This window comes from Ictidomys tridecemlineatus, chromosome 1 (genome assembly GCF_052094955.1).
Source record: "Ictidomys tridecemlineatus isolate mIctTri1 chromosome 1, mIctTri1.hap1, whole genome shotgun sequence".
Taxonomy (NCBI): Eukaryota; Metazoa; Chordata; class Mammalia; order Rodentia; family Sciuridae; genus Ictidomys; species Ictidomys tridecemlineatus.
This window is the reverse complement of record NC_135477.1, coordinates 11,024,419-11,037,636: the sequence shown is the minus strand read 5'-3', so window position 1 is coordinate 11,037,636 and position 13,218 is coordinate 11,024,419. Positions and strand designations below refer to the sequence as shown.

General features: G+C 43.8%; 2 protein-coding genes and 1 non-coding gene across 7 annotated transcripts in view; 2 read left to right on the top strand and 1 right to left on the bottom strand.

Annotated features, from left to right (window-relative positions):
- Window positions 1-2,212: 2,212 nt before the first annotated feature.
- On the bottom strand, window positions 2,213-11,586 carry Prdx3 (peroxiredoxin 3). Of its 2 annotated transcripts, none has more exons than XM_005320717.4 (7): window positions 11,476-11,586; window positions 10,122-10,257; window positions 7,365-7,506; window positions 6,688-6,823; window positions 5,614-5,717; window positions 3,409-3,574; window positions 2,213-2,976 (listed from the first exon to the last, which is right to left on the bottom strand). In XM_005320717.4, exons 1-7 carry the CDS (start codon window positions 11,509-11,511, stop codon window positions 2,923-2,925), a joined length of 774 nt encoding a protein of 257 aa, XP_005320774.1. In that variant the 5' UTR covers window positions 11,512-11,586; the 3' UTR covers window positions 2,213-2,922. The 2 variants fall into 2 exon arrangements, with proteins under 2 accessions (XP_005320774.1, XP_040128466.1); XM_040272532.2 differs by having other exon boundaries at window positions 11,452-11,526.
- On the top strand, window positions 8,524-8,597 carry Trnaa-agc (transfer RNA alanine (anticodon AGC)). Its single transcript has one exon. It is a non-coding gene; the product is annotated as a tRNA-Ala (tRNA).
- The window catches only part of Grk5 (G protein-coupled receptor kinase 5), a 225,049-nt gene continuing 222,674 nt past the window's right edge, over window positions 10,844-13,218 (top strand). Inside the window, exons 1-2 of one of the 4 annotated variants that reach the window (XM_078040881.1) lie at window positions 10,844-10,988; window positions 11,117-11,226. In XM_078040881.1, the coding sequence (XP_077897007.1) occupies window positions 10,874-10,988; window positions 11,117-11,226 (225 nt within the window). In that variant the 5' untranslated portion in view covers window positions 10,844-10,873. Of the gene's footprint in view, window positions 10,989-11,067; window positions 11,227-13,218 lie in introns of all 4 variants that reach the window. The other 3 variants (XM_078040778.1, XM_078040825.1, XM_078040931.1) reach the window with 3 other exon arrangements.

The following is a 13,218-nucleotide window of genomic DNA, read 5'->3' as shown; positions in this document are numbered from 1 at the left end:
GTCAACATTCACAATTGCAAAAGGGCAAAGGCGGAATATTAAACCCAGGGTAGAGACCTGCTGCCAGTCCCTGGCATCTGGCTCTGGGTTCATTGTTTTCCAGCGTTTGGCCAAATCTACTTCTTTTGTTGAATGTCAGATTAATTACCATTTGTAGAGGAAAATGTCTTCCCTCCTCTGTCCCATCCCTGTCCTCCATCATCAGGGTGGGTGGAGAGTGAGTGCACTTGAGTTCATGGAAGCCACCAATGTGTGTGTTCAGAGGGCCTCCAAAGTCCTGGGCTAGGGGACCCTGCACAACACTTAGCTGTTCAAGTTAATGTCCCCTGGTCTGTATTCTCATCTAAAATGAGGATAACCCATTGTTCCAATGTTATGGGTTTGCTGAAGGTAAGGGGAATAAAACCTGTAAATGACCCCACAGCGCCGGATCCAGTGCAAACGCTCAGTATTGGCAATGAACCAGGGGCCTAGTTCTCCTCCCCGGTCTTTCCACCCAGGAGGGGAGTCCAGCTCGGGACTTGCTTCAGGTCTATGTGACTTCACTGGTATTTGCTCATCTGGCTCATGTTCTAAAGTCTTGAGCAGTTCTCTTCTGGGAACCCTCCCCTGACCTCTCTGCTGGGTAAGCTGTGCCCTCTTCAGTGTTCCTTCCCATATACCCACTGTGCCAGTGTTACAGCAGCTGCATGGTCCTTGTTGGCTCTGCCCTTAAGGTGTCACAAATCCAACGCAGCTGGCCTCTCTGCTTCCCCACCTTAGAGCCCTACAGTTCAGTTTTTTTGTTTGTTTGTTTGTTTTGTTTTTTGTACCAGGTACTCAGGGATTGAACCTAGGGGCACTTAACCACCACACCACATCCCTAGCTCTTTTTAGAGACAGGGTCTTGCTAAATTTCTCAGGACCTCACATAGTTGCTGAGGCTGGCTTTGAATTTGTGAACCTCTTGCTAAAGCCTCCTGGGTCCCTGGGATTACAGGCATGCCCTCAGTCTATCTATTTTTTTTTTAAGACTTTTTAAAGTTGTAGTTGGACACAATACCTTTATTTTATTTATTTTTATGTGGTGTTGAGGATTGAACCCAGGGCCTAGAGCCACAACCCCAGCCACTCAGGTTGTCAATTTTTTCCCCCAAAACCTTTCAGATAAATGTTCCCTGTTCTACAACAGATTCCAAAGTCCTTATCTTGCCCAAGAGGCCCCCTATGAGGCCCTATTGCTATTCTCACTATTCATGCTCCACCTCCGCCTTCCTAGCAAGTCTTCTTCCACTCCGAGCTCACCCTTGTCTCAGTTCTCTTTCCATGCCTCTGCCAGGAAAACCCTTATTCCCCCACCACTCTCATTTGACTCTCATAAAAACCCTGAGATAGGCACAACTATTGTCCTCATTTTTAGATTAGAAAACTGAATCATTATAGTGGCATACTCTGACAACCCTACCTAGAACCCTGCAACTCTGCTCCAGACCCTTGCCTCGCCCTACTTTCCTTCCTAATACTCTGTATTTCTATTGTTTATTGTGCTTTCCCTCTGAATTGAGTGCATAAAGTGGGTTTTTTTTTTTTTTTTTTTTTTTAGTTGTCAATGGACCCTTGTTTTGCTTATCTGTATTCGGTGCTAAGAATCCAACCCAGTGCCTCTCACATGCCAGCAAGCCCCTACCATTGAGCTATAATCCCAGCCCAGGCAGGGTCTTTTTTATTCATTCTTAAGCTTCCATAGCAGTGCCTAGCACATGGTCGCCACTGAAACAATGTTTCCATATCTGTCTTGCCCCTAAATGAGTTCCCTGCAAGTGGCTCCTGTGTTAAATGCCCAATGAGTATTTGTTGATATGTAATCAGAGGAGGAGGAGTAGAGCCCAGAATAAGCTGACCCAACAGCTGATGTTAAAGATGCAAATATTGTGCCGAGAGGATCGCAAGTTCAAAGCCAGCCTCAGCAACTTAGTGTGACCCTGTCTCAAAAAATAAAAACACGGGCTGGGGTTGTAGCTCAGAGGTTCAATGCTCTCCTAGCATGCGTGAGGCACTGGGTTTGACCCTCAGCACCACATAAAATATAATAAAGATAAAAGATATTGGGTCCACCTATAATTAAAAAATATATTAAAAAAATAAAAATAAACACACAGGCTGAGGATGTGGCTAAGTTGTTAAACAGCCTTGCATTCAATCTCTAGTACCCAAAAAAAAAAAAAGATGCAGATATTTTTAAACGTTTATTTTTTATAATACATATCACTTTGAGCACTTCAAGAAAGCAAATAATTAAAATAATTTCAAAGCAATCCCTGGGTTTAATAATTCAATATATATCCTTTATAATCACACCTCATCAACTATGTAAACAATAAACTCAGAGATAGGGATCATGCATGATCAGTTACGTCACTTTGCCACCATGTTTTTTAAATAACATGATTCACAGTTCTTTCCATCACATATATCTCCATTTTGAGAGTTAACTTGGACTGCTAAGGTTAATAATGTAAAACTTATGATCTCTGTTACTTTAAAAAAAAAGCAGTTTAATACAAAGAAATTCAAGAAGAAATTTTCAGGACCATTGATCAGAAGCTTTAAGCACTTATTGTGCTACTTAGACGTAGACAAAGGTACAAGTAAGGCTAAAGAGTGTTTCCTTTATCCACTAAAGACATGATCTAAGAAACAGAAGCCAGGCCTTTTATGGAAACTTACTAGCCATCAAGATGATCCCAGTGACTCCTGATGTTAAGCAATTACTGTTAGAAAGGCTTAGCCAGTGTTACAGAAACAAAAACATTTAGAGTAATATATATAAATACAAGCATAATTAGGTTTTTCCTTCTATAAATAATCATCTTTGCAATGCTAAAAAGGTTCCAGCTGTGGCTCTCTCCTGGCATCAGAAGCTGTAGGGGCACGGAGCATGATCTACGGATTCACCTTCTCAAAGTACTCTTTGGAAGCCGCTGGACTTGGCTTGATCTGAAAATACAAAAATATTTTATAAATGTGTAACAGTGACTTTGGAAGCTGATAAGTTCCCAATTTTTAACCTAAACTTCTTTTTTTTTTTTCTTTTTGCAGTGCTGAGGATTGAACCCAGGGGCACTGTACCACTATTTCCCCAGCCCAAGCTGGCTTTGAACTTGTAATCCTCCTCCTCAGCCTCCCAAGTAGGTGGGATTATAGGTGTGTATCACCATGCCTGGTGTTCTTTACAATTTTTAAAAATCAGCCTGTTTCTTTAAAATATGTGGTCTCTGGCTCTGTAAACCCACCCCCACCCCACAGCCTCTCCCACTGCACAGTCTACCCCTGGTTCCCTGATAGGCTCCCTCTGATAGATATGCCCTTGAGGCAGAGAGGACCTGGGACCCTGTGCCGGATCCTGTCACTTTTGGGAAAAGAACTTACTGTAGGGGAATCTGGTGTCCAGTTTGCTGGGCAGACTTCTCCGTGGGTTTCCACAAACTGGAAGGCCTTCACCAGGCGCAGGGTCTCCTCCACGCTCCGGCCCACGGGCAGGTCGTTGACGCTCAGATGCTTGATGACTCCATTGGGATCAATTATGAAGAGACCTCTGCAGAGTTTCAGAATTTCTCCTCAGTAACACAACAGTACCAGAACTGAAACAACTGTCTAACTACCACCCTTTCCTGTCTTTAATTCTCCTTTTAACATAACATTTATTAAATTAAGTGCTGTCATATGTTTAAAATTGGAGTATATAATGTATAAAGAGCTTATCATCTCTTATTAAGGACAGATAATATGCAGGACTGAACCAGGCCACCATGGAAAACATGCAGGATAGTCCCTGAATGTCACATAGTATCTGAAAGTCACTGGACTAGAAAGAGCAAAGACTTCTTTACTTATTAATGACTTGGCCAGCATTCTTTGGGCAGCTGAATCAAACCCTGGCAAGAAACCACAGGCAAAGGGGAAGGGACAGAGATGTATTTTATCTGTATCCAACAAATACTTATTAAATGAGCAGATTATTGGATGGTTAGGGGAAATCCCATGGGAAATATCTGTAGCCAGAGCAAGCTGGCTCCAAGTCCACCAGAGCAGCTGTGGGCTCCTGACGACTGGTCACTCAGTGGTAGTGTGGCAGGCTGCCCACCCCACGGTGACTGTTTTCAGGCTCTGATGCACACAGTACACCCAACTCAGTGGTTGTAGCATCCCTCTCCTAAGGGTGTGGGAAGTCCAAGTGTTAGTCACTCGGGGAAAAGACACGTTCAAGAACACTCCAGGTGAAAGGGGCTTGTTCCTCCCCAGGCCTGGTGCTTAGGGGTCTCGCCTTTGAGGCTGAACCAGCCGTGGTAAGTGCTTCTGGAAGGGAGCCCCTGGCAGCAGCAGAGGCAGAGCAGGGAGGACACAGGGCCCACACACTCCAGAGAGGTTAACTTACTAGATTGATTAAAGATCATTGGTAATCCCAATATTGACCCTGGTGGGGGCTAACTTAAAAATCATAAAGACCCCACAGGGAAAGGGACCCTGAAAAAAGCCAGCCAACATTCTTTCTCCTGCTACTGCCACCTCCAAGGGAGCCAGCTTGTGATTTATTAAAGGACATAACAATGACCTTGACATCAACCAGGAGCTGCCCAGAGCTAAAATCTCAGTTGTAACCCAGGAGGAGAACAGGTCAGAGGGCAGCAAAGAGAGAGGGCAGGTTTTCTGAGTTCAGGGTGACTCCAGCAAAACAGGGAGGTACCTGGGGGTGGGGCCCTCCTTCCTGAGGTCAACTTCCGCTCAGTCCTCCCTCATCCCGCTCTGTTCTCCATAAGCTTCAGGATGCAGGGTAGCTCTTAACGCTCTGCTCCCCTCCTCCCAAGAAGGCTGCATCTGAGCATGCGACTGTGGGAGACTGAAAGCTTTTCACACCCAAAGGAGTCGAGGTTTAATCACAGATCAAGGGAGGGCAGAAATGGCATTCGGGGGCAGATCTCAGCTGTAATCGCTGCCAGGAACTTCACTAAAAGCTCCAGTTGCCCCACCACCAACCTGTGAGATATTCATCTTCACTGCAGTTAAAGGCAGACTGAGCTCCAAGAAGTAAATAGCTTTCTCAAAGAAACACAGCCATTAAGTAGCTGATTAAAAAAAAAAAAAAAAAAAAAAAATCAAGTCCAGATCTATTTGATTCCAGGGATATTTCTGTCACTGCACCAGAAGGTGGCCTCTTTGCCCTGCTACAGCACCTTCTCCAAACAGCCTGAGGGCTTCGCTGCCAAGAGGGGGGGGGTTGGCATGGTAGGGGTCCCCAGAGGTCCGGAGCAGTGTGCCCATGGAGACATGGACAGCTTTCTCCAGAACAGACACAGGCTGTGGATGAGGCACACCTGTATGGGCTACTTCTGAGAGACTGCGGGTTCTCACAGGAGGAATTTCATCAATGCTTATTCGGACTAAAATTAAGGAATTTTTGCTTTTAAAAATGATTTCCTAAAAAATTTTTTTTGTAAATAAATAAATAAATAAACAAGAAAAGGAAAAATAAAACATCCCACCACAGCAAAAACACAAGAAACACTTTGCCAGGGTCCGTGTAGGATGATATTGAACATGGAAAACCATTTGAATTCATAAGGAACAGACTCTTACCTGAGTGCAAGACCAGCACCTTCCAAAAGCACACCATAGTCCCGAGAAATTTGTTTGGTTAAATCCGACAGGAGAGCAATGTTCATGTGGCCCAAACCGCCATTCTAATAAGAACACAAAGGTGACTGGTTGTCTGTGCCACTCTCACAACCTTTTTGACCATGTACAATGTTTGAGACCACAAAAGTGTCAACAGGTAACAATAAGAGCAGGAATGAATTCTTCCTGCTGACTCACTTCCTCCTGGAGCAGACACTACTTTACAGATGAGGACACTGAGGCACAAAGGCGAAGTGCCTTCCAGAGGCAGGATTTAATAACCTAGCCGATACTATAGACCTTTCTTTTCCTAATTCTTAAAACATTCTTTGAATTGAAGACCAGTTTCTCAAACACAAAAATTAGACTAATAGACTCTGAATATTTCCATATGGATGGTCCTACAGCATAGCTAGAAATTTGGATTTTTCTAAGCAAAGTTCTAGGCAATACTGATCACACAGATCACCACAGTTCGACATGCCACCCAGTGTACCTGGGATCCACAGAGTACAGGCCTGAGGGAAGGTCAACAGACCCCAACCAAGTCCCCTGCTTGCTGAGCCTGTCTCCACCACAGTCTGTACCATGAAAAATACAAGAGTAGTGCGCTGTGCATATACATCAGAAAACAGACAGTTCAGCAGACTTTCCAGGTATGGAGAGACCTATAAACGGTTGGGGAAGTTGGGAAATGGAAAGGCTGAGCAACGGGTACAAAGTTACAGTTAGAAGGACTAAATTCCGGTGAACTACTGCACAGCACAGTGACTTCAGCCAATGACAGTATGTTCCAAAATAGATAAACAAGAGGATTTTAAATTTCCTCACCACTGATAAATATTTGAGGTACTGGATGTGTTAGCCTGATGTAATCATTCCACAATGTATATGTATACCTAGATCAAAATATTACATTGTACCTCGTAAACACACACAATGTTTTTATTGTATATTATATATTATCTGTCAATTAAAAAATAAAATACACTTGGAACAAGGCAGGTGCAAGAAATGAGGTGAGCAGGAGCCTACCTTCCTGGGTGTATTGATCCAGGCAAGGTGGGTGAAATGCGAATCCACCGAGACTGCAACCACTTCACAGTTCACGTCGTGAAACTCATTGGCTTTGTCACTGAAAGCAATGATCTCTGTAGGACACACAAAGGTGCTTGGAAAAAAAGTAAAACATTTCATCAGATAATGTATCAAGAATTTAAAATCTGAACAATAAGTAGTCTAAAAACTAGCTTGCTTTGCTCACAGGTGAAAAAGGCACATCGGTTAACCATCCTCACCAGACACCTGTGTTAACACCCGAAAAAGAACTTCTATCTCCTATCACTGTCCTGTTTAAGGAATTATACCAAAAGTGGGGGGCACATTTTAAGAATGCTCTTAAAAACTGTACCTAAATAAAGTAGCTTTAGAAAAAAAAATTATTATCATTAGTCTTTCCTTAGATCAGCAAAAACATCTTCAAAGACTGGTCTAGGGAACCACTGCTCCAAAGCCCCCAAGACAGAGTCACATTAAAATGCACCTTCAAAGGGAATGCCACTCCCTCCTACTGCATTACCACTGGTAAAGTAGCCCCAGATTAACAAGGCAATCAGTGACAAGTGGCCAGAAAGAGTCCTCCCCTGAACTAGAAGAGCAACTAAAAAAAAAAAAAAAAAAAAACAGGAAAATGTGACAGAAATTGCACTTACAAATCCAAAGGGTAAAAGAAAAGCACCAAGTATTTCCCTTTAAAGTCATCAAGGTTTAGCTCTTTGAACTCTCCGTTGACAACAGCTGTACCCTTAAAATAGGGCGCGTGCTGAGTGACAGCAGGAGCATGGTAGGAGGAGCCTGGAAAAAACCCACACCCACATGAGTTCACCACTTGCTACACAGCATTGATTTGATTGTATTTAAACTTCCCATGATAATTAACTTGCAATATAAATTGTCTAGTAGTATGAATGAATGAAAATGTCTATCTTAAGTAAATTTTCCCTCCACAAAGTTCCCTCCACAATGTATATGTATACCTATATCAAAATATTACATTGTACCTCATAAACACACACAATGTTTTCATTGTATATTATATATTATTTGTCAGTTAAAAAATAAAATACACTTGGAACAAGGCAGGTGCAAGATGAGATGAGCAAGGGCCTCTAGATTGTGCTCAAACTCAATACAAAGTGCTATGGAGAAACTTCAAAAAGGAACAAAACAGTTAGGTGTGGATTTCAAGTTCAGGGCCTGCCTTGGCAATTAGGGAGACCCTGTCTCAAAATAAAAAATGAAAAAGGGCTGGGGATATGAGTGGTAGAACACCTTAGGGTTCAATCCCCAGTGCCATAATAAATAAAAAGAAAGACAAAGACAAAAACAAAAGGAACCAGAGGAAGACAAAGGCAGTAGGGGTAGAACTAGAGAAGGCAAGAGACGTGGGGAGGGATTCTAAATATTGTTCAGATTCTGCCAGGTCTAGAGGGGACAAGGCAAAGGCATGGAGGAATGGCAGGAACAGGACATGTGTGTCAAAGGAACTGCTTATGGCAATTTGGTTAGAATGAACAGAATCTAAAGGTCTGAAGAGAAGAAGAGCTGGAGACACAGCAAGCAAGAATGATGGAAGGCCAGGCCAGGCCAGTCACAGAGAGAGAACTGGGAGCCAGGAGAGGTTCTTCTACAGGAGATGAGCCCAGACAGCTGTTTTCCAGCAGATAAGTCTGGCAGGCGGGTAAAACTGATGTTAGGTGGTGATTTCAATTATCTCAGTGAGAGGAACTGAGGTGTGGCAGAGAGAACAGGAAAAAAAGAAAAAAGAAAAGAATGGATGCAAAAGATATGATAAAAGTGTAAAGGAGGCCTGGGGGTGTAGCTCAGTGGTAGAGTGCTTGCCTAGCATGCACCAGACCCTGGGTTCGATCCCCAGCACCTCAGCAGAAATAAAAAGCTAAAGAGGATTTGCTTCTGCCTGGGAATGAGGGACAAAAGAGATCCAGCGTTAAACTGTCTAGGACTGACACCAAGAGAAACAGAAGGAGCTGCTGGGGACAGGGATTGGGACTAGCGGAGGAAAGGTCCAAGCCTCTGGCATCAAATAACTACTAGATGTATTTTCAAAATTGTGAGAAACTTTAGAACATTCTCCTCAAACCATTACATATTAAACACTTATTTCTCAAGGACAAGACAAATCTTAAGGAGGCATTTTCAAATATCACTTGTTATCCAAGGGTGATCTTCACAAAGTCCAGTTTAGAGAATGAAGTAGAAAGCTCAAAAATGTCTAAGGTTCACACAAATATTGAAGGATGCCACTGAATAGGTCTGGCTCCCAAGTGGCCAGCTGGAGCCAGCAGACAGATTCGATTCCCAGTGGTGGCCACCAACCGCTCACATCTCTTCTTACACAGTCGGCCCAGAAGGCACCTGAGTGCCCCCACGCCTCTCAACAGAGGCAACCAATAAGGAAATGCAACACAGGCAAGAACAGTTTGCCTCAGTGATTCTCAGTCCTAGCTGCACATTAGAACTACCCAGCGAGCTTTTAAAATATACTGAACTAGGGCTGATGTTGTGGCCCAGAGGTACAGCACTCGCCAACAATGTATGAGGCACTGGGTTTGATCCTCAGCACCACATAAAAATAAAATATTGTGTCCATCTATAAACTAATAAGTAAATAAACATACTGAACTAGTGGTCTTACCAGAGTCACTTAATTTACCTGGGGGTGGGACTAAGGCACTGCTATTTTATTTTATCCAGTTGTTTGTCTCTTTATTGAGCTGTTATATTTCTTTAGCTTTCTTAGATAATCATCCTTGTTAGATATATATATTTTACGAATATTTTCTCCTACGTTATGACTTGCCTGTTCATTTTTTCTTTTTGATTTTTTGGCAAGTACTGCAGATTGAATCCAGGGATGCTTTATAACTGAGCTATATCCCCAGCCCTTTTTATTTTTTATTTTAGACAGAGTGTCACTAAGTTACCTAGACTGACCTAGTACTTGCAATCCTCCTATCTCAGCATCCTCAGTAGCTGGGACTACAGGAGCATGCCACTGTGCCTGGCTTTGTCTATTCATTTTCTTCTTAGTGTTTTCTGATAGGTTTATCTTAAAGTTTTGATGAGGTCAGTTACCTACTGTTTGGACACAATTTCTCATTGATCTGAATACCATCATGCTATGTGTTTTAACGCTCCAAGGAGCTGGGTGCAATAGACTGTAATCCCAGCTACTCAGGTGGCTGAAATGAAATGAGCTGAGGAGTAGCTCGGTGGTAGAGTACTTACTTAACAAGGTTGCCCCCCACACACACCTTCGCTGCCCCATCAAAACAAAAGCTCCTAGGAGTGTCTAATGGGTAGCCAGGGGTCAGCGCTGTTGTCCTGTCCAGAGAGAATAATTTGCGTTTCCTTATACCTGAGTCTAACCATGGCACAGTAACACTTACTGGTACTAAAAGTGAATTTTGATAGAGCAGAGCCAGACCACTGTACGTTTGTCAAATGTGTTCTTCTAGAAGCAACAGGCCTAAGGACTGCAGTGGCAGAAATGCCCCGAGAAATGGCACTCACATGTCCAGCAACCTGGAAAGAGAAACACTTTGTTAGAAAGCCTTTCCAAATGGTGACTAAACGCTGGCCTTGCTGAAAGGCCTTTGTGCCCATGATGGCCTCAGCTGTCCTTGTCCCTGTGAACCAAATACCACATCCAAAACTCTTAGAAGCATGGGTTGGGTCCCCATGTTCTTGATATTCTCTTCTGCTTCCTTCTCCTTCAAAGCAGGAGAAGAGTGAGTTCAAAGCCAGTCTCAGCAAAAGTGAGGCACTAAGCAACTCAGTGACACCCTGTCTCTAAACAAATAACAAAATAGGGCTGGAGATGTGGTTCAGTACCCCTTAATTCAATCCGTGGTACAAAAAAAAAAAAAAAAAAAAGCAAAGACTGTAAGGTGGAGGGAAACTAAGAACACAAACACTCAAGAATCAAAAACTCCATACTCTTAAGAGTAACACTGAAGGTTAAAAAATTAGGGAGACCTGGCCAGGCCCTGGGTATTTAAGTCCTTACCTTGCACTATCTGGCACGTGTGTTATGTCAAGGTTTTCCTTAGAAAAGGCAAGGTCTTTCCAGCCCAAAAGACAAGCAAATAAGTAGAGCAAAGTTCAGCCTCTGGCAAAGTTTGGACAGGGCTCAAGGGAAATGTTTGCTCAACTAACATCCAGCATGACGCAGGAAGGAGACAGGGCCTGCCGTGAACCCTACGATGAGAAAGGAGAGGAGGCTGGGGAGCAAGAGGGCACGAGGAGAAAAGCAGGTAACAGAGAACACCCAGGGTGGGCGGAGAAAGTGGCTTTTGTTACTGCAGCACTCTGTGTTTCCATCCACTATTTAAGACCATGCTCCAGCAACGCCTTGATTCAGGCATCACTCTTTCCAACTTAGAGGAAAGTAAACTGAGGCTCAGAAAGGCGAAGTCACCTGCCCAAGGTCATAGAGTCGGTGACAGGAGCAGGACCACGGACCAGGACGCCTATTTCCAGCAACAGAACCAGGTGCTTAAGGGGAGCAGGAACCGGGGGACGCGGAGGGACCCCGGGACCCGAGCGCGAGCAGAGGGTGGGGAGGCGGTACTGCGCAGGCGCAGGGAGCCCTCCAGGCGAAGGCCTCTGGGTCCGTGACCTGCAGGCGCCCTCCAAGGAAGACGGACGGCCCCAGGCCCAGGAGGGCACGATCCTGCCTGGGAAACGGGTCGCGGAGCCACCGCAGCATCTCCGCACCTGTCCCGGCCGGCAGCCACTCACCGAGGCCCGCAGCAACCTTCCCACCGCCGCCGCCATCTTCAGTGCACGCGGGAGCCGCGGAGTGGGCGGGGCGGAGGGGCGGGGCCTGCGGGAGGCGTGGAGAGGCGGGGCTTTGGAGGGGCGGGGCCGGAGGAGCCTCGGTCTCCTCCCTTTAAGGGACTTCACTTCACCAGGAAAGTGTTCTTTGTGGCTTGGAGTAGCTGAGTGCTTGTCCTCCTTCTCTCACCTAAAAAGAACGAAACCAGGCAGGGAGCTGGGTGTCTCTCTCCATATTTCCGACTGCTTTGTGTTTTCCTGTTGACCTCGTGTGGATTCCCGTTTCTATCGGGTCCCTGGGAGCATCCATTTACTATTTCTATTTCTGGCTCTTGTAAAGCGTCTGGCTTCTAGTGGAAATGGAATTAACTATTAATTGAGTTTTAGTACGTTAATGAGCTAAGCGACTTAGGCCCATGGAGTTCTGTTTGCCTGAAAACCTTTGGGATAGTGTATGCACCTTCATTTTGGCCTCTCTTTCCCAAATTAGAAGAATTGGGACAAATTTAAAATTTGGCCTTTTTAAAAATGTTTATTTCTTAGGTGTAGATGGACACAACACAATGCCTTTATTTTTTTTTATGTGGTGCGGAGGATCAAACCCAGGTCCGCCCGTGCTAGGGGAGCGCTCTACCGCTGAGCCACAATCCCAGCCCTAAAATTTGGCTTCTGTCAATTAATGAAAACAGGAGCGCAGTAATAAGCGCAGTACTTGGAAGAAGCACCCAAACATACACAAAAATCACCCAGTGCCTCACAGTGAATGTGACAAACTGCAGTCTCTAAGTTAGTTTGACACCAGGCACCTGAAAGTAACTCACTTTTTAAAAACATAAATGAATTTATTTGAAAGAAAATGTTGAACAACTTACATGGAAAAACGTTATAATTTGCTATAAATAGAAAGTGATTTAAAATAAACTCATTAAAGCAAAATATTATACAATCACATTAAAGCAAAATATTATACAATCCCAGCTAGGTACAGTTGTCTGCCAAAAGTCTAGCTTTTTGTTAAAAAAGGGAGAATGAGAGAAGGCAGTTAGAGACATTCTAACCTTAGATCAGATCTTTTTGTTGATGTAATCAGAAGGATTGAAATAGAATTAAAAAGAGAATAATTGAGAATTGATGTTATTTGTTTGTTTCCCCCATTCCCCCAGCTGTGTATTTCCTAAAATTATTTCAAGTAGCACTAGATGGCACCATTTGCTCCTGTCCCCTGCTTTAGAAGAAACTGCCATAGATTCAAGGGGACACATTTTCCCAACTATTTCCCCTCAGCACCTGCCTTGTGCTTAATTTGTGTTCATTATGCGCATGTTGAGCAGTTGATCGGAAATGAAAGAGGATCATGTTGGAGCTCAAAATGGAATGAAATATTATTCAGCATAAAAAGGAATGAAGAATGGATATATACTACAACTGTAAGACCTCAAAAGCCTTACTAAGTGAAGGAAACCAGGCACAAAAGGCTACTGTATGTCTTATATGATAGCCAATTTCTGTGAGGAGGGTATTGCTAGAATTTTCTTTTGGATTGATGAAAATATTGAGGAACTAGATGGAGATGTTGATTGTACATTCTGAATTATAAAAACACTTTTATTTTTTAATGTTTTTTTGGGGGTGGTATCAGGGGTGATCGAACCCAGGGGTGCTTAACCACTGAGACACATCCCCAGCCTTTTATTTTTAAATTTTTTA